Source organism: Mustela nivalis (genome assembly GCF_964662115.1).
Source record: "Mustela nivalis genome assembly, contig: HAP1_SCAFFOLD_819, whole genome shotgun sequence".
NCBI lineage: Eukaryota > Metazoa > Chordata > Mammalia > Carnivora > Mustelidae > Mustela > Mustela nivalis.
Genome location: NW_028135845.1, coordinates 112,846 through 133,313, shown reverse-complemented (window position 1 = coordinate 133,313; position 20,468 = coordinate 112,846). Strand labels below are relative to the sequence as shown.

At 37.4% G+C, this 20,468-nt stretch overlaps 1 protein-coding gene across 50 annotated transcripts in view; it reads right to left on the bottom strand.

Annotated features, from left to right (window-relative positions):
• Nucleotides 1-20,468, bottom strand: part of SETD5 (SET domain containing 5) — an 85,141-nt gene that overhangs the window by 17,572 nt on the left and 47,101 nt on the right. For all 50 annotated transcript variants that reach the window (XM_082750199.1, XM_082750227.1, XM_082750186.1 and 47 more), the window contains 10 exons: nt 17,851-18,093; nt 16,886-17,034; nt 16,377-16,494; nt 15,523-15,632; nt 14,358-14,607; nt 13,903-13,986; nt 12,059-12,316; nt 11,085-11,405; nt 10,433-10,675; nt 4,982-5,111 (listed from right to left, as the gene is read on the bottom strand). In XM_082750199.1, the coding sequence (XP_082606325.1) occupies nt 4,982-5,111; nt 10,433-10,675; nt 11,085-11,405; nt 12,059-12,316; nt 13,903-13,986; nt 14,358-14,607; nt 15,523-15,632; nt 16,377-16,494; nt 16,886-17,034; nt 17,851-18,093 (1,906 nt within the window). The remainder of the gene's footprint in view (nt 1-4,981; nt 5,112-10,432; nt 10,676-11,084; nt 11,406-12,058; nt 12,317-13,902; nt 13,987-14,357; nt 14,608-15,522; nt 15,633-16,376; nt 16,495-16,885; nt 17,035-17,850; nt 18,094-20,468) is intronic.

The following is a 20,468-nucleotide window of genomic DNA, read 5'->3' as shown; positions in this document are numbered from 1 at the left end:
TGTTGTTTTTACCATGTAAGAAAATGTTTATCTTTGTATCTAGCTACCAGTGTTTTAATAAACTCATTTGGCTTTTCTAGGTAGATAAAGCATATTACTTGTACACAATGATAACACACACATCCTCTTTACCTGTACTTTTATCTCACAGATTTTTTTTTTTTTGGGTACTCACATTGTCTAATAATTCTAGACACTGTTAATTAATATAAAAGGGGGATAATCTGATAACCCATTTTTTAAATTTATTATAATTTTAATTGAAGTACAATTTAGTACACAGTATTAATTTAGTTTTGGTGTTCTTGATAATGCATTTTAAGGTTTAATACAAATAGTTTTCACCATTAAGCATAACTGGCAACTATTTTTCAGAAAGATGTAAAAAAAAAAATCTAAGATGGGGGGCAGATGGGGGGCCTGGGTGGCTCAGTTGGCTAAGTGTCCAACTTTTGGTTTCCATTCCGATCATGAGCTCAAGCCCTGTACTCCACACTCAGCACAGAGTCTACTTGAGGCTCTCTCTCCCTCTCCCTCTGCTCCTCTTCCTTCTAATCTTTTTTTTTAAAAAAGGTTATTATTAGCATCTTATTTTACTAGATTTATCCTTAAATTAACTTTTACTGTACTATTACTCCCCCCTCCTCCACTTGGCCTGCTAGTAAATTAATTATATGAATAATTTTTCAAATACTAAAACATCCTTATATTTGTAGGAGAAATTTCATTTTGTCATAATATACTTTTATTTTGATATTCTTACAGAGTCAAGATCCAGATCACTGAAATCTAACTTAAAAGTAGTAAGATGTTGGGGCCCCTGGGTGGCTCAGTGGGTTAAAGCCTCTGCCTTTGGCTCAGGTCATGATCCCAGGGTCCTGGGATGGAGCCCCGCATCAGGCTTTCTGCTCAACAGGGAGCCTGCTTCCCCCCCCCCCTGCCTGCCTCTCTGCCTACTTGTGATCTCTGTCTGTCAAATAAATAAAATCTTTAAAAAAAAAAAAAGTAGTTTGATGCTGTTTTGGGGGGTTAGTTTGACAAAATAAAGGGTGAAAAATTTAATAAAACTGTAGAGTATATAGTATATACATGCATATGGTATGCTACGTGCACCCAAAAGTATGTGCACATAGCAAATAAACAAATTTTACCACTCCTTCAGTGCTTGAAACCCTGCTTTTTATTCTCTACATTTTTGCAGTTATTAATAATTCGATAACTAGTACTTTGTACAAAACTTTTTAGTCCATATTTATTTCTGTAGAACAACTATGTTAGGTAGTATTCTTTTTTTTAAGTTTATTTCTTTATGTCATCTCTAACTCCAGTGTAGAGGCTGGAACTCATGACTCCGAGATCAAGAGTCACATGCTGTACTGACTGAGCCAGCCAAGCAACCCAGAGTATTAGTCTTTTTAATACATTATATTAAACCTTAGCAAATTGCTAGTAGTAGGAATATTATTCTCCTGCCATTTTTATTGCAAATCCTTTCTCTTTTTTTTTCTCAAATCCTTTCTCTTAATAGACTTCTCCTCTATTAAGCTCTATATAATATTTAGACAATATAGACACAGACACTTTATTAAAGTTTGACTTAAAAAAAAAAATTTCAATGTGTCTAGAACTTGTTTTGGCAAGATCTAATTCTTTTTAATCTCTCAAGTAAAGTAAAAATTCCAGAACAATTTAGCAAATATTTCATTTACCTAAGACCTGTTTCTGGCTATTCTATCCCATACACACATATACACTCAGGCACCAGTACTATTTTAATTTAAGTATTAGCTTCCGGCTTCATATTAGAAACTAGTTTTGGTTTTTTTTTTGAGAGAGAAGTCAAGCGAGCGGGAATCTTAAGCAGGCTCCAAGCTCAGCGCAGAGCCCGAGGTAGGGCTTGATCTCACTATCCTGAGACCATAACCTAAGCTGAAATCGAGACATGTACTTAACCAGATGAGCCACCCAGGTGCCCCTTAGAAACTAGTTCTGTACTGCTAGGGAAGGCACTTCTTTGCCTTTTTATTTTCTTCTTATTTCTTATTTTCATGTTAATTTAGATAAACTTCATTTAATCAACTTCCATAATGAGCTACTTCGATGGGAACTATATTAAACTGGGGGTGGGAAGTGGGGAAGGTGGGGGAGATACTACAGTTATAATTTTCATTAAGAAATATAGACTTTATCTTCAAGACTTTATAAACATATTTCTCCGCAATGGTTTACTCCACACACTCCACTATGAGACCATAACCACTATGGTTATTCCCAGGCAGTTTCTTTAGTTTTGTTAAGTTTGGGAATGAAAAAATTTTCATTCATTTTTGTAGTATACAAATGTTATTAATTTTTGCATATGTACCTTCTATCCAGTGGTTTTACTAAACTTTTTTTTTTTTTAAGATTTTATTTTATTTTTAAGATTTTATTTATTTATTTGACAGAGAGAGAGAGAGATCACAAGCAGGCAGAGAGGCAGGCAGAAAGAGAGGAGGAAGCAGGCTTCCGGCTGAGCAGAAAGCCCGATTTGGGGCTTGATCCCAACCCAGGATCATGACCTGAGCTGAAGACAGAGGCTTTAATCCACTGAGCCACTCAGAAGCCCCGGTTTTACTTAACTCTTACTAAAACTAAGTTTTTCAGGTGATTAGACTTTCCTAGGTACATATCCACACCATTTACAAACAATGAACATTAAGCTCTCTCCTTCCTGAAGATTAATTTTATTTTTTATTCCTAATCAAGTTTAGATTTTAGGAACTTAGCATCTTTAATGTACCCTAGTATCTGACTAATTTCTGTAAACAGTTCATAAATGCTCAACAAGAAAGAGTATTTTACGTAGAATAATGTTAGTAATAATTCCTATTATGGGTTTGATATTACTCTAACCACTTTACATACATTATTTAACTCACTAATCTCATATAAGCTCTACAAAACAGGTATTACCATTCCCATTTTAGAGAGGAGGCTCAGAGATGCTTAGTAACTTGCCTAACATCATGTACTTAGTAAAGGATAGAGCTGGTTTTCAAATTCAGGTCCACTGGATTCTTTCTACTCTACCAAAGCACTTCTCTTTCTCTCTGACCCTCCCCCTCCACCAGAAGGAGGAAGGGGTGGGGTGGGGAGAGGAACAGGGTGTGGGGTGGAGAGAAGGGAGGATCTTAAGCAGGCTCTACATTCAGCACAGAGCCTGATGTAGGGCTTGGTCCCACAACCCTGAAATCATGACCTGAGGTGAAATCAAGAGTCGGGTGCTTAACCAACTGAGCCACCCAGGCACCCCCACTTCCCTTTCTTGATTAACATCTCCTTGGTCTTTTTGAAAAAACATAACTAGCAAATAAAAATAATCCCTCAGGATTTATACTAACTTGCATCAATATACCATCATTCTACTGATCATCATCATTCTACCGATTCTACATACCATACCATTAAACTACTGCTTGGTTTAATTAAATATTTTCCTTTTGGTTATGTTGCTCCTTAAGAGCAAGGTGTGTTCTTCAAATGTTTCTCACTGCTAGAGACCAGAGCAAAAATTCAATAAAGGTTGGTGACTAAGAGTCCTAATTCCATTCCAACCAAGGCATGTAGTAACAAGACATTTTGCCTATGAGTCTTTGCTAGTCAGGACATGAACTGTTATACAACCTTCCTTTCCCAAACTCAAATGCAAAACACAAATGCAAGTGTGCCTAATTACGTATACTAGATGGAAGATTTAAGTTATACTCTCACTGTACTGTAAAAGATTACAATAAATTGCTAATATTGATGAAAATCTGGTATCAGCATTTCTTTGTATTTGTCTAGTTTGAGTAAATCTCTCTAATTTTTGATGTAGAAGAAGGGTAAAATACTTTAAGAATAAAGATTAAGATAAGATAAATAGTATCATTTATCTTCCAGATGTTCACACTGGGGTTTTATTATCCTGGGGTTATACATGTGAAAATTTATAAGGTATAATCCAAATTAGAGATAGAGGAATTAACTAATAATTAAAAAAAAAATTTTTAGCAGCTTACTTTTTTCCACATATAATATTACACATAATTTTAATATAAAGCAGATATTATTAGTACAAATCTATTTAAGTTCATATTTAGTCACAGGCAATGAACAGAAACAGTGAAGTAGTTTTTAATGAAAAACTGAAATATTATATCATGTTAACTGTAATCTTACATGACCTTTAGCATCTATTTTAGTTTTTTGATTACATAATATTCACAAAATTTATTTAGAGATAAACTTATGGAAGTCACAGAGAACTTTTCAATTAAGCTGAAATTGGCAGGAGAAACTTTGGTAAAAAGACTTTAAAAAGACTTTGGTAAAAAAACTTTTGGTAAAAAGCCAAAATAAGGTAGCCTCACAGATTCATGTACCAGTGCTCTCAATTGCAATTCAATTAAAATTACAAATTTTACAACTCTTTTACAAATTCTTACAATTTTTAAGGACCTTCTAACTTAAAAACTCACAAGGACTTTATATTGGATTCAAAGCCATGTTTCCTAAAAAATTTTGCACTAATTGTGTAAGCCCTTTTGAAAACAATACCATTTTAAGGATTTCTCATTTATTTCATTCACCCAACCCCACCCAGCTCAATCACGTGTAATCTTTATTGTTTCCTCAACAGCACCCCACATTTTTCTTGCTTATTTCTCCTCTTATAAACATGGATATAGATTTCCTAAACTTACTACTTTAAACGTATCTAACCTTTTTTTAACCATTTCTGCTGTTATCTGTACACTGTCTAGTTCCTTCTTTGTCGGCGTGGGAAAACTGTTCCCTGACTTGAGATCTCTCTCTTCCTCTGTAAAGACAGATGTAAAGTAACTATTTAGATAACAATTTTTTTTTAATCAAACTTTTCAAATACTCAAACTGAATTTTTTTATGTCGACCTGAAATAATCATTGCTCATGTATTCAGGAAGTTTTGAGATACGTACCTGCATTGTCTTTGCAGATACTAGAAGAGTTACTATTCTCATTACTTTGGTATAGATGCTGAGTTCTAGTCTCTTGGGGTACAGATGATGTTTGAGTCATCCCTTCTTCCAAGGCTTGCTTTATCCAGCGCTACAATGGGAAAAGAACCAGGGAATTATCAATAATCATTTAAAACTACTTAGTAAAGCTATTTCAAATACATTAACTGGATCATTACATATCAACTGGAGAGATGCACTCCAACACTCACTGAGTTCCACAGTCAAGTACTCTTTGTCTTGCATTTCAGCATATTAGAATATTGCCCCATCAATTCCTTCTATGGGGCAAAATTGAGAAAATATGGACTATACATAATGAGATCCCATCAAAAAACCAAAACCAGTAAAAAATGATTACTATTCAACTTTTCATATTGTTTAGAACGGGGTAAACTGAAAGAGATTAAGAAATCTTAGCTTTCATTTGAGAGAGAGACTTGATCATATAGGATAAAACTAGTACATAAATAAGTGCCTAAAAAGGAAGATATAAGATCTCTTAAGAGTTTTCTACCCTATACTGGGGACATCTGAAGAGATAATAGAAAAGATTCACAGGAAGACTCTGGATGAGAATAAACAGCTCTTCAATACAGGTACAAAATACTTCCAAAAGGTCTACTCTCAGATGGAATAGCCTGTGAGTTTTTTCTCCCTACTAAGTACTTCGGTTAAATTAGGCCAAGAATAATGCAAATCACCAGAATAAATGAAGTTTTGCAGAAATCAAAAAGGGGAAAAAGTCAAAAAGAGCTCTCTAATCAGTCACTTTTTTTGTAATGAATACTAGAATCTAAAATGATGAGATACAAATTTAGGTCAGAAAAGTGAGCCTGCAAAGATTAGGATAACAAGATTATTCATCCTGGGGAAGAGAGAAAATTTCTTACCTGTAATTGTGTTCTCTTAAGATACACAGTTGTAGGTTGCTGACCACTCTGTGGCTCTCCTGCCCTGACATAAGACAGATCGAATTTTGATAAACATCAATTTCTGAATCAGACCCTCCCCCAAATAGGAAGAGCAATGGTGATTATAATTTCACACCTTTAGAGAACAAGTATTACAGGTAAGTAAATATTCTCTTCACTGAAGAGAGCAAATAGATTTACCCTCTTAGAAACTTGGGAAATAATGCGAGGAGAATTTCACCATGAAAAATTTTAGATCATGTAAACAAATGGCTTTGTGGTCTACCAAATGAAAGCAAAAATAAAACTGTAAACATGAGGCAATAAGAGTGAATAAGCATATAAAAGAGATCTCAACAGTCAGTTGAATCGTTATCAACATTTTATGACATGACCAGATCTTGGAAAAGCCATAACAAGACCATGAATGAACTCGCTTACACAGAATACTGACATCAAGATGAACTGTCAGAACCACAGTACCTTACAACTTAGAAGAGACCTTGGAAGTCACCGTGTCCAAAGCACTCATTGTATAGATGGGGAAAACTAAGCCCAGGAGGACAAAATGAGTAAAAAATCCTTTGTTATAGATAACTCAAATACAAGTTTTTCTTTTCAAAGCAGATGACAGGACTCACTTGGGGTCACTGTGCTTTTCTCCAAGAGAAGATAATTTCTTAAATTTCCAGTGTCAAGTAGATGCACCCATAAAAGAATTTAAACTCTGGATCTGATGACTACACAAAGGGAAAATAAAACCAGGACAGGGGCATTCTAAGAAGTAAGATGCTGCTATGGTTAGCTATAAGGTCAAACATAGCAAATACAAGCAAACCCATTCCTCCTGGCCCTTCTGTATGTCTATGTAATATTTTAGAGTCGACAAAAAACAAAAAACAACCCCCCCCCCAAAACAAAACAAAACAAAAAAACTCGAACATTTGCTTGTAACTAACAAGTTCCATAAAAACAAATTAATTTTAGATGCCCTTAGCACCTCAGTTCTAGCTACAGTTATTAGGTCAAAAGGATACTTCCTCCTCCTCCAAAACTCTGTGTAAGAGTCTTTTAGAAGCTCAGAGATAGGTAAGAGAAATGTTTTGACAAGTCTCATTACCAAGGGGAAGGAGCAAAGAAGTAATTTGGGTTTTGGGGTCCAAAGATCTGGACTGAAATATGGCTGTGCCTCTCACTAGCTGCTTAACTCCAGGCAATCCGTCTCAGCTAAAGTTTCTGGATCTATAAATCAAGGCCAATAACCCAACTTCACAGGGTTGTCACAAAGGCTAAGTGAGAATGCATATGAAGAAAGCTCACAGTTTATCACTAGGTGCACATATTCAGTGAGGACCTGTTCAACTGAGTATAGAGATACACAGATTATATAACCCCCTCCTGTATACACAATAAAATACCAATGCAAAGCTAAGTATTTCAGTTCAGTCAGGATGGTTTTCTAAGAAATCTGGAAGACCAATCCCCCTCTAACCCACATGTATTATACCTACAAAGTTGAAGCTTAGAGAAGATTTAGAGAGAACAAAGAAGGAAGGACACTACTGAAAGGCTTACTGGCCACTCATAAAATCAATGTTTCCATTCTAAAGTAAGTGAAGACCCAATACAAGATAAGCCATAATGTGCTTTTTAAGAACTATGATTCATTATAATTTAGAGACTCCAGGGACTTCAAAAATGTTCTGTCAAACACCCTAAGAATCTGGATGCAAGTATACAACATGCAACTTTACATAGTTTTTATTTATGGGGCTATTACATCCTTTAATCAGATAAGAAACAGTATGCCTATCAGCAATACACACTGCTCTAACTAATCCCAAGGGTGGTTTTTCTCATCTAACATATTCTCCTCTGAGAAATTTTCAGAAAACTGTAACAATTTTGTTGAATAAGGCAGATCTTCTTAGGTCCTATACTAGGACCGAAGCGTCCTTTCTAACCGATCTAAAAAATAACTCTTTTCCATCCCTACCTAGAATAAAGCAGAGTTCAATTTCTAGGTAAAAAGACCCAATTTCATTAATTTTGTGCTATAAAGAGTGAAATTTTTATTCTGTAATATCATCTGTATGTTAACAGCAGATATTAAACCTGTGACTTAACTTAATTCAGATCTAAACTTAAAAAAAATTTAAAGACCAAATTTAAGTGAGATAATCTTGCTAGATAACTTAGCGTACATATCCTGAACTCTTCCTGAACACTAATATGACATACAGAGATAAAAGTGCCTGAGCAGAGCCTGCAGAAAACAAGACTAAGGACGGTCAGACACATCTGGAGAATAAAACATGGACATGAGTTAAATGGGACTTTTATCTGTTGCCAGTGGAGATAACAAAGATGAGCTATAGATACAAGTCCTAAATTGTATGAGGTAAAAGAGTTCTAAGCAATGGATTTTCTATCAGATTTGAAATCAAATTCATACATGTTTTTGGTTTTTACAGGACTCTGCTAGCTAGAAAATCAAGACAGAAATAGAAAGATTAGAACCTGGCTTCAGAATGATTAAGGTAGAATTTCAAGAGGCTAGTCCATACTGCTTACAATTCAGACCTCATTCTTAATCTGTACTAAATAACTGTCTACCCTTCTCAAAGGAGCAAAACAGGAGATCCTATTGTCTGGCTTGATAAGATGCTTCAATAGTTAACATCCTTAGAAGTCTAGTATTATGTCCAGCCATATACAAAACAAAAAGGAAGAACTTCTATATATATATGTGCGTGTGTGTGTGTGTGCGTGTGTGTATATATATATATATATGTATATATATATATATATATATGTAGTCATCACCTGACTTGCTCCTCCAAACTAAAGACCATTATATGCACCTTCTCTAATTGTTCAACAGCACTCTAAAAATGTAGTTAAGATTTTGAGCTGTTACTCTTTATGAGGGACTGAGCTCAATGTAATAGGAAGATTAGTTTTACATGCCATACCAGAATTAACTCTCTAATTATTACAGAATAAGGTTAATCATATGCTCATCAAATGCAAATCAATATTTTTCCTTCTCAAATGATCTCTGAGATCCAAGGTAAGTGACTTGGTGTAAAAATTTATCCCCAGAGACCCAACCCTCCTACATCACTTAGGTAAATTTCTAGTCGTATTTTTTTTCTTAAGAAAGATGTCACTGTTTTTATTCTTGACACCTGCAAATTATTCATGTGATTGTGTTATCTACAAAGCTTCTCTTTTGGCAAAGACCTCATGGTCAAATATCTCCTTGGGGGTTATTCTACTTGGGAATTTCCCCCAAATAAACCATTAAGTGACTCAAATACTTAGATAAGATGTGCAGTTTGAAGACTTTCTTCAGTGTATGCTACCCATTCAGTGGTAATGCCCTTCCTTGTGCACAGAACCCTGTTGCCCTCCTCCCCTCCATATCCCACACCACTTTATCTCATCTTTCATACCCCCCACCCCCAAGAAATAATTTCTGCTCTTTGGGAAAAGAGAAAAGCTTTAAGTTTGGAGGAGTCAGGGAAGACCTGCCTGGAGTTGGAGACTTCATCACATCAAATAATCTACATGCAGCATCCTCATGTACGTGATGCCAGTGGAGGAGGGCAATGGCAGACACTGAGGAAGGCAGCCTGAATCCAGATCTGAGGATAAGAGAAAAGGGTGTTCCAGGGAACAGACTCTACCTCAAAGGAAGACCAAATGAAAGGGTGTCCTAAACTTCTAGAAACATAAAAATGGCATTATAGGTCTGAGGGAAGTGATCTATTTCCAAGAGACATCTTTGGAAAATATGCAGGGCTTCTGGGAATTCCGAAAGAGCATTCCAAAACAACCATCAAACACTACTGCCACTAGATCCAAAAACAGTATGTAACTAGAGAGACAGTGGGGAGAGGGGGATAGAGAGAGAAGAGAGAGAGAGAGAGAGAGAAAATTTTAGAGCAGGTTCCGTATTTACTAGAGAATAAACAGTCCAACTTGTTATTTGACCAAGTATCAGAAAATATGCCAATTGTAACAGGACCTTTCCTCTACTCTCACTCAAATGATAATGTAATTAAATTAATTCAGATCACAATTCAATCATTTTTTACTTACGCAATAGTGCTCTAGAGTACCTGGGGCCCAATCTCACACGGTAATCACAAATGGACATATTAACCAATACCACAAGAGCACACACAGAACATCCCTCCCTACCCAGTCATCAACTGCTGTGTGCTCTCAACTCAGTACTTCAAGGGCTCTCGGAAAAGACAACAGTGAATCCTCACAAACTGAGCACCAAAAATGTAGTATACATCCCACTTTCACCACACTGACTCTTGGTGCATCACTATTCACGGCTTAAACTAACTCATTATAAACTCACATGGGCAGAGAGTGGCTATCTAGAAAACATGTTAGTTATGTCACAATTAGAGGCATCCTAGGTTAAAAAAAACAAAAACAAAAAAAACCACAAAAACCCACATAAACACAAACATACCTTTTTACAGGAGCTGAAGGTGCCGTCAGGCAGAAGGGGCCTTCGACGTCTCTCAGGGATAAAGGGTGAGCCAAAGCGAATGTAGTGTTTGGGGGTGGTGCAAATTAATGGGGAATGGATAAGACCGGGTAACATGTTCAGGGTTGTTGCCAGTACAGTTGGGTCCGTGGTGATACGTAAAGGGCACTCAACAGGGCATTCTTGCTTCTCTGCTTTGTCATTCAACCATTCTGTAACTAGATACTAAGGTAGAAAAGAGATCATTAGTTGGTGCTGTAGATGTAAAAGCCAGAAGCAGCAGCGTAGCTCACAAAGACAAACCTTAGCTAGAAACTAGGACAGAGGTAGATATAGCAGCTGCAGAGAGTATGAACTAGGCATTCAGAATGCAAAAATATCTTCCTTTACCCTCTCCATGATCATTAGGGAGCAATAATTCTAGTTATCAGCAATTTAAGCTCTGCCTAAGTTAAGGGAACAAAAGAAAAGGTAGTAGGATGGTTTCAGCTTGCTGCCTCAAAGCTTTTTATCTACAACTTTTCAATCTAATAATACTTAGGTGATTTGCCTTTTTCTGGAGATTACAGGTCCTCTCACCATACTAAGACAGCTCTTGCCAGACCAGACTTATGAAGATGTATTTGTGACTTACCTTTTTGGTTTTGGGGTATTTAGGTGCAGCACGGTTGACATGGGATCCAGTAACTGATACCACAGTTGGGTCAGACCCCATTAATTGCCTGTTTTCTCCTGAACTGTCTATATTTCCAGCTTCAGTAGGAGTTACAGAGCTATTATTTCCTCCTTCTTCCAAGGCAGCTTGTGCCAACTCTGCCTGTTGTGCAATGGCCTGCTTCTGACGCTTTAGTCTTTGGGCTGAACTGGTCCGGTACCGAGAAATTCGACTCTTCGGTCGGGGCCTAGAAGGCTTTGCTGGAGGTGGCTTGGGGACTGGTTTTTCTGCAGCAACATCCTGTAAGAGCAAAGTGAAATGCTTACCAGAAATTTCTTATCAGCAAACATTCTATCCAGTCTTCTATTCATTTTAAGCATTCTGAATATTTAGTATTTAGAAACACTAATCTCAAATGTAATCCTTAAAAACTTACACCATCAGCCAAAGAGCTTTATAGGCAGGTATCTATTTCTTTACTAGTAAGTATTTATAAAATAGGTCAAAAGTCAGCTGAAAGTAGCTACCTATTTTAGGGTTCTTAGCAGGGAAGGTAATTCTTTCCTTTATTTCTTTCCTAGGTACTGAGGTTTTGCTTAGGCTGTGAATTCATGGCCAGGGTAAGGAAAGAAAAGAAGAGTTTATCCTGAGAATCCTACGAAAGGTCAGGTGCCTAATTGTGCTATACAGAAGAGCCAAAACAGATATGGAATGATTTTTATGAATTCACCACAGTTTTATCTGGCAGAAATAGTATGAAGTTATATTCTAGTCTAAAAGTGTTTTGTCAAACTCTGTCTCCCTGAATTCCACAAATCGGCTGATGAAAATGGCTTTATTTACTGCATTATGAGGTGAAGCTGAAAATGCTGTTGTTGACTATTCCACAAGATAGATAACTGACATTTGCAAAAGCAAGGATGTCTAAGGCCTGGAGTCTTTTCATCTCTTACCCCTGCTTGGGAAGACCTCCGGGTGTTCACTCCAACACTCTGTGGGGTGCTTGGGATAGCCATGTTTGAAGCAGGGTTGCTAACTTCGAGTTCAGGGGCTTCTGTTTTTGCCTCTTCTCCCACAAGGGCCTCTGAAGTGGTGGTAGTAATCTCTACATCAGAGCTGCTTTGTTCCAAGGGCTGATCCCGCCGCTTCTTTCTTTTCTCTAAGTTTTCAAAAGCATGCATGATGGCTTCGACCTTCCTATCTTCCCGAGTCTAGAAAGAAATGCCATTAGCATTAGAAGGAAGCTTTAATAGGATATGGAGTATTTCTTCAGAAATGTTATTAACAGAAATTCATACACATTTAAAGACATTTGCCAGTAAAATCATACATATATTTTAGAGAACAGAAGTTAAAAACTAAAAGTAAAACATTTGTTTTTTAAAAAAAGATTTTTTTTAGAGAGTGAGTGAGAGAGAGAGGGAGAGAGAGATAGCATGCTCAAGTGGGGGAGGGCCAGAAGGAGAGAGAGAAAATCCTAAGCAGATTCTACAGTGAGCACAGAGCCCAATGAGGGGCTCAATCTCTTGACCCTAAGGCCATGGCCTAAGATGAAGCCAAGAGTCAGAAGCTTAACTGACCGAGCCACCCAGGCTCCCCCCAAACATTTTTTAAATGCTGGAAAGAGCTGCAGAAAAAGGCAAGGTCAAATCTAAACTTTTCAAAATGGTCAATTAATTTGAAACTTTTTTTTTTTAAAGATTTTATTTATTTATTTGACAGATAGAGATCACAAGTAGGCAGAGAGGCAGGCAGAGAGAGAGAGGAGGAAGCAGGCTCCCTGCCGAGCAGAGAGCCCGACGCGGGGCTCGATCCCAGGACCCTGGGATCATGACCTGAGCCGAAGGCAGAGGCTTTAACCCACTGAGCCACCCAGGCGCCCCAATTTGAAACTTTTTAAAGTAAAAGAAAAAACCATCAAAACCAATTTTTCAAAAAAAATTTTTTTTTTCTCTTCATTTTCAGAATTCAAAAGTAACAAAGTAGATCTTTCACTTCTCAGGACCACAACTAAACATGGCTGACTTCAGCAAAAGAGTAGAAATTCTGAATCCATGTGACCAAAAGTTTTATTTTTATGTCAAAACTCACACAAGTCCAGAACAAGGAGCTCAAACACATGTATTTTGTTCCAACTGGGCAGTTCTTTGGAAACTAGATTGTCAGTAAGAAACCTCTTAAGACCGGGGCACCTGGGTGGCTCAGTGGGTTAAAGCCTCTGCCTTAGGCTCAGGTCATGATCCCAGGGTCCTGGGATCAAGCCCTGCATTGGGATCTCTGCTCCATGGGGAGCTGCTTCCTGTCCCCCCACCCCTGCCTGCCTCTCTGCCTACTTGTAATCTGTCAAATAAATAAATAAAATCGTTAAAAAAAAAAAACACGAAACCTCTTAAGACCATCATTAGGGTGCCTGGGTGGCTCAGTGGGTTAAGCCTCTGCCTTTGGCTAAGGTCATGGTTTCAGGGTCCTGGGATTGAGCCCCACATCAGGCTCTCTGCTCAGTGGGGAGCCTGCTTCCCCGCCCCCTCTCGACCTACTTGTGATCGGTCAAATAAATAAATAAAATCTTGGGGAAAAAAAGATCATCATTAGGTAAGTCACTAGATAACTAGTGTGTGTGTGTTAAAACTAAATACATAAATAATAATGAAATCTCATTAAAAAAAAAAAAGCCCCAATTGTCTTGTGCAGGTGAAGGTATAGTATTTTGTTAAAGAATGAGCAGATACAAACTCAGAAGAGAAGGGGTTCGTAAGCCATAAGCAGCAGAAACCAAAGGATGTTAAAAGGTACCCACCCTTCTGCTATGAGCTGGGTTCTCCTGGTCATCTGTAACCTCTTCTTTCTCCTCTTCTGCTTTTTCTTCTGGATTGTCTATTTCCTTTAAAACAGAGGTGATATTCAGCTGTACTCGGGCTCTAAGAAAAAGTAGTCGGTTTTTTCTTGGTAGCTAAAACTCTCTAAAAACAACCTCTAATGCTTTATAGTGTTATTCATGTGAATAAATGCAGATGATAAGCACTATTCTCTGAACTGAAGCATGGAAAGCAGTTGAATGTTCTTGACATTATTTAAAAAAAAAAAAAAAAAAAGAGAAAGACCATGAATAATGTCACCCCCACCTTGATATGAATGAAGGGCATTAAATGTTATCAGAAACTTCCTACATATAACAACATGTAGCAACCAGGATCCTCTTTATTTGCAGAGAATCAGAACCACAGCAATATTCTCTGATGAGGGAAAGATTACCTCATGGTCACTGGACACAACTGCTTTTTCAGGAACTTGTTCTGGTTGCTGACTGTTATCCTCTTCTGGAGCCTCATTCTGCTGCTCCATCTCTAGCTCTTTCCGTCGTGCTTTCCTACGTCTTGTTTCTGCTCCGATGGTGGGTAAGCTTGGAGGAGGTGGGAGTGGTGGTTCTGCAGCATTGGGATTCCTCTTCTGTATAGGGCAATTCCGGTTCCCCTTGTGACACGCACAGTCCACTTTATAATTACTGCTCCAAAGAAACAACCGAAAGTGCCTGTGTCAGCAGCCTTGCAAAATCAGTCATACTGTCCATTCATTCTCTTGGAGTAACAGTATAGTAATTTCCTCTAGTATTATCTTTGAATAAGTTTGTAAACAGACACATTAGAGTCCTGTGAATATTTTTCAATATTCAGTGTTTTCCTATATAACCCTAACTCTTACCCTACATATGGTCAGTGGAAAAGAAAGAAACCCTCACAAAGTTCAGTTCTCCCTAATACCTTTATGATACTTAGTGGGCAGTGAATCAGTAACAGGGGCTGAAAAGGTTATACTTCCCCTGCATCTACCTCCATCTTCTCCTCACTTTCGAACTACTGATTCCGTACTATTCTTGATTCCTTTTCTTCTCCTACCTGGGCTGAACATCGATTTACCATATAACCTTTTTGGCCTGAGAGGACCAAAGGAGAAAAAGCATCCATTTTATAAAATCTGTCACATATTTATCTGTAACTTGCCATTTCTGCTTTTCTGCCTTGTCACATTCAGATAGATTTACATGGTTTGAATGGATGGGGCAAATTTTAAAATTTTTATTCTGTATGGTCCCTGGAATAGCACTGTGTGCAAAACAAGAGATGCTACTGCAATTTCTAGGTGTCTCATTCCTACCCTTTTTACTGTTTTTCTATAGAGCTATGAAGACAAAACACCTTTAGTTAGGAGACCGGTGAGCAATGACATACTATGTATTTGAAGCTCTAGAAAAAGCTGCCCTAAGTCTGTCTTTCCCTACACAATTTATAGACCAAAAATGTATTACATGAGAAAAGCTTAGGTTAAAGAAAGGAAATGATAAGGAACAAAAACAGATCAACAGAAGAGCCTAATAGGTACAATAAGACCATTCATGTAGGAAAGATTTTGTAGGTCTTACCAGTTACTGTACTCATAGTCAAATGCTATGGTGACCTCAGCATCTTTGGTGATGGCCGACACCGCATAGATACACAGGTGAATCATCCCATCTGCGATCATATGTCGCACCTGTGTGAACATGGCTTACAGTTGATGACTTACCATAAAGACCAGGAACTTTCCATAAGACAGAAAAAAACCTTTTGACAAAATATTTTCTCTCCACATAAGAGTTATGGTAGTCTTACTTACGTAACTCCATCATTTCACATGAAACTATTACACATTAACTGTTTGAAAATTTATGATACTTCTTGAAATAAATGGAGAAACCTTGAGATGTTAGAAATTGGGGTAAGATCTCTACACCTTACAGCTGTTTTCAGTTGCATCAGAGAATTAAAATTCCTTAGCCTGTTAAAAGCTCTGTGGATTTTCTTGCTGCATTTGATGTAGCTGCGCTGATTATGCACTGAGTAATGAATTCTAGAAATGTCTAGAATCTAAATCTGAAACATTATTACCTAAAATCTAAAAAAGTGCAACCACACAGCTTAGTTTGGCCTAATGATATCTTTTATCATACAGTAATTTCTTTAATATGACCTCAATTTCTTACCCAGTCTAGCTCTTTCTCCTTAGCAAATACTCAATTTGCTTTTTCCCATTTTCCTTTGCTAAGGAAACCCATTCCTTGCCCCCATCCAGTGAGAATAAAAGCATCATTATTTTTGGGGGGGTCTCTTATGATAAAAGATCGTAATTATTATCAACAGACCTTAATTTAATCTGGGTGAAGTTTTCAGACTGCCTCTTCAGTAGACTTGTCCTTTGATGGTTCCATTCAAAGAGAAGTTGCTACAGAAATCTTACCTCTGCATTTGGTGTACATGATCTTCTGATGAACCGAGCATCATTACCGAAAGTACGTGCATCCACACACATCTCTACACCATTGAATTTTGAGTAGAAGAGCACAAAGGGGTATGGTCTAAGGGATATAATTAAAATTCCTGTAATTCTCAACACAAATAAAAGGGCCACCCCATGACTTCACCTCAAATATGAAGCATATGCTGACAGAAGAGGCAGCAGTTCTGTGCAATGCCTGAACTTGAAAAACATCACATGTTTGTCTGCTTTTGATTAAAGAATAAGCGCAAAGCAAGGAATGCTTGGCTTGGAAAGGAGTTATTACCACTTTATACAGTAAACAATTTGCAGATTTATTTGCACTTTTCTACAAATAGCAGACAGGTGTGAGCTTATATGAGCTCTAATATTTTCCCCAAGAGCATCCTATCAACCAGGATGTTTTTTATACAGCCATACCACTCTGCCAGGCCCACTTCAGCCCTCACTGCTCTGCGTGATGTTCTTACTTTTTGAAGAAATGCCCATTGACCTCAAATTGCTGTCGTAACATGACTTTCCCTCGATACTCTATTATAAGCGTGTCCAGAGCCAAGTCTCTTGCAGCCCTCAGGATCTTCCGGTGCTTTTGAACACGAGTGACTCTTCCCAGCTGTAGCTACATAAAACCAGAGAATTAACATTAGACAACAGCTACAGCAGCACAGCAGACACTTCAAGTATTTCCTAATTGAGGAAAAGGCACCAATATATATTTAGGTTTTATTTGTATGCTATTTAGCTCAAAAATGAAGGTTTTTTTTTTTTTTAAACTAAGAAATTTTTGAATGATCAAAGTTTCTAGGAGACAAGCCCACCTAACAGAACAGTCACCTGGTCCCTCACAAAAGATAAAAAAATATCATAAAAAGAGATGTGATTAAGATTTTAGTGGCTCTACATCTACTGCAAAAATGATAAAGAACAAGCTTAGCTTTCTATTAAACTTGAAAATTCCTACTTAAGCTGTATAAAATTTGTTATCCTATTTTACCTATTTTTTTTTTAAGATTTTATTTATTTATTTATTTATTTATTTATTTGACAGAGACCACAAGTAGGCAGAGAGGCAGGCAGAGAGAGAGAGAGAGAGAGAGAGAGAGAGGAGGAAGCAGGCTCCCTGCAGAGCAGAGAGCCCAATGTGGGGCTCGATTCCAGGACCCCTGGGATCATGACCTGAGCTGAAGGCAGAGGCTTTAACCCACTGAGCCACCCAGGCGCCCCCTATTTTAAATTCATACTTTACAAATATGTATCCAGACAGTTTCCAGTTACTACAACTTGCTTTTAATTAAAGATGCTCAAGAGCTGGCTAATTTGTTATTCTAAGGGGTTCATATATTTGAAAGAAATGATAATTCCATTATATGCCCTCTTCTTGGGTTCAGAAAAGTCTCAACTACTTATAGGGTGTCTTTCACCCTTTGATTCTTACCTGCATTTGGGAACCAATAACTGTATTATTACAGGCCAATTCAGTCTTATTAATAGTGTCTAAAATAGCAGGTTTGCCCACAAATTCCTTGCTAGAATGTAGATGTTGTTCAAGGGCGTTCTGTACATCTGCACTGTACTGATTAGTGAAAGCTTCTTCATACTGATCAGTCCATAGTCTTATCCGATTTTCCCATCCCTCAGTTGTATTCTCATCTAAATTCTGTGCTTCAGAAGGAGAATTCTGTAGAGAACAAAGGTCATGTAGGTTAGGAAAATCCATGCATAAAAATGGAGGGAAAACAGGCTGAATTTCCAGAGAAAATTTATTTTCACTTGGCAGTTGGTATGGCATAAAAGAGTAATGGCTTGGGAGTCAGGGGATCTGGCTTCTAATCATGGTTTCATTACCAGTGAGATGCAAGGTCTTGCACAACTTCTTAAACAAGCTTCGTTTCCTCATTAATAAAGTGAAAAATTAATCTGGATGATAGTCCCTATCCCATCACTGTGAATTTATGACCATTTTTAAATCACAGAAATTTTGTTCTTATCAGAAGAATGAAATCAAGCTCATAAGAAAATCTTGATAAAAATAAGCAAGAGATATACCTCAAAAGATTACAGTTTAAATTTCAATAGAGTATCTGTGTACCAGCCTAAATTGATATTATTTCACTACTCTCCAGAATTTCTTTTTGTGACTTATTATTTTCATTATGCAATTAATACATGTTCATTCTAAAAATACATGTGACCCAAATAACCCGTGATCTCGTTTCCCAGAGACAAAGTCATCATTTTGGAGTATATCTTTCTAGCACTCTATTTCTGACAGTTTAAACAGCTGCACTCTGAGGAGGTAAGGTGGGGGCAGGGGAGTGCATAAATGGAGTGTAGTAAATGCTGGGAGGTACTCTGGTCTACTTCTCTAGGAAAACCACTGTCTTCTATGGTGACAATACTGAGAAAAGATTATTTTATCTCAATAACATTATCCTAAACAGACAGTTTTTATGTCTGAGATACAGAGACACAGCTTAAGTCTGACACATGTTCTCCTCCAAGGTGTTAAAGACTTAAAGCATCATCAGAAAACAAAACCAACACCGATAGTGATGACGTCGTAACAGTGATGACTAGAAGGAAAAGATACCATAGTACCAAAGCTACTTGCAAATCCACGTCCACACTCAAGTTGCAAATACAGGCATTAAGATATACTTTCTATGAATGACACAGAAAAAATTTAAGTCTATCTTCACAACTTCACACTTTTGTGTCACTGTTTGTGATTGACTTTTGTCTACCATCCTTTCCCCAAGGACCAGGGAAATGAAAGGAAAAAATTAATGCCTTTGTTTTCTACCCTTCTCACCAGAGTCCAAAAGAATGAACAATAAACAAAGGAATCTAAGAAACATCTGAGGCCAACACACTGAGAACACAGTATCACCTGCTTGAGGTATCAGGAGCAGCTATGCAAAAGAAAAGTTCAAAACCTGAGATGTAAGGGTGTTTATCAGACTGGGGATTAGGGGAGCCCAAACAGTATTCCCAGGTTTAAGCATTCAGTAGTGATCACTAAACCAATGACTTACAACACTTAACGTGTACTGGAAGCCACTGTCACATTACTAGCTGTTGTTCACTAACACAACTCTGACTACTCTGCTTTCCCATTCTTCTGGGTACTCAAGACCCTAACTCCGTGTGTTTAAAGCATGGTTCTCAAGCAGAGGTGATTTCTGTCCCCAGAAGACATCTGGTAGTATCTGAAGTCATTTTTGATTACCACACCTGGGTGTATGTGTTACCAGCATTTAGTGGTTAAGAGCAGTCTCCAGTAGACAAGCTTTTGATTTGGGGATTAGAAATCTAAATGATAAAATCCATCCTTATGGCTCCCAACCGAATCTTTGGCGGTGTTCTTAATAATAATGAATTGAGTACAAATTTGTAACCCAACTTAGAATTCGGATTTGAGAATCAAAATAAATGAATTTTTTTAATTATTTAAATTTTAAGATGCCTGTGGGACTGTCAACATCTTAAAATGCAAGCAGTATTTACATGTAGAGAGGTTTATAGTTTTCAGGGGCAGCCAGTCAATGGCTTTCAAAAAGGTTTTGAACACTTGGAGGCAAGTTAAACAGTTAGCTGATTAAAGAGAAAAAAGGCCTTAACAGCTGTGGTCAGGGCTCTGTCTGCCCCATAAGTCTATTTAAGATCCCCTCTAAGCAAATGAGACAAAAATAAAGGGGGTAGTTAAGGCAATTGTAATTTCTTACAGGAGATAATTCTAGCAAAAAAAAAAACAAAACAAAACATTAGGCTGTGTTGCAAGACATCCAAGACTCTGATGCTCTTGGGCTCTGAGTCCTCTCCCACTGCTTTTACAGATATGTACAAGACTGTTTTATAGGTATATGCTAGGTGAAGCCTTCAAATTTTAGATAAAGGGTCACCTGTGATCTCTATTAACATCAGTTATATTAGTGTTCTGTATATACTTATGTATATTAACCTCAATAAAGCTTTTCCTTACTAAGATTTTAATGTTTATGCCATATAACTGTCAACAGCAAAGATCCTGCTTTTTTATGATTTACACATTTA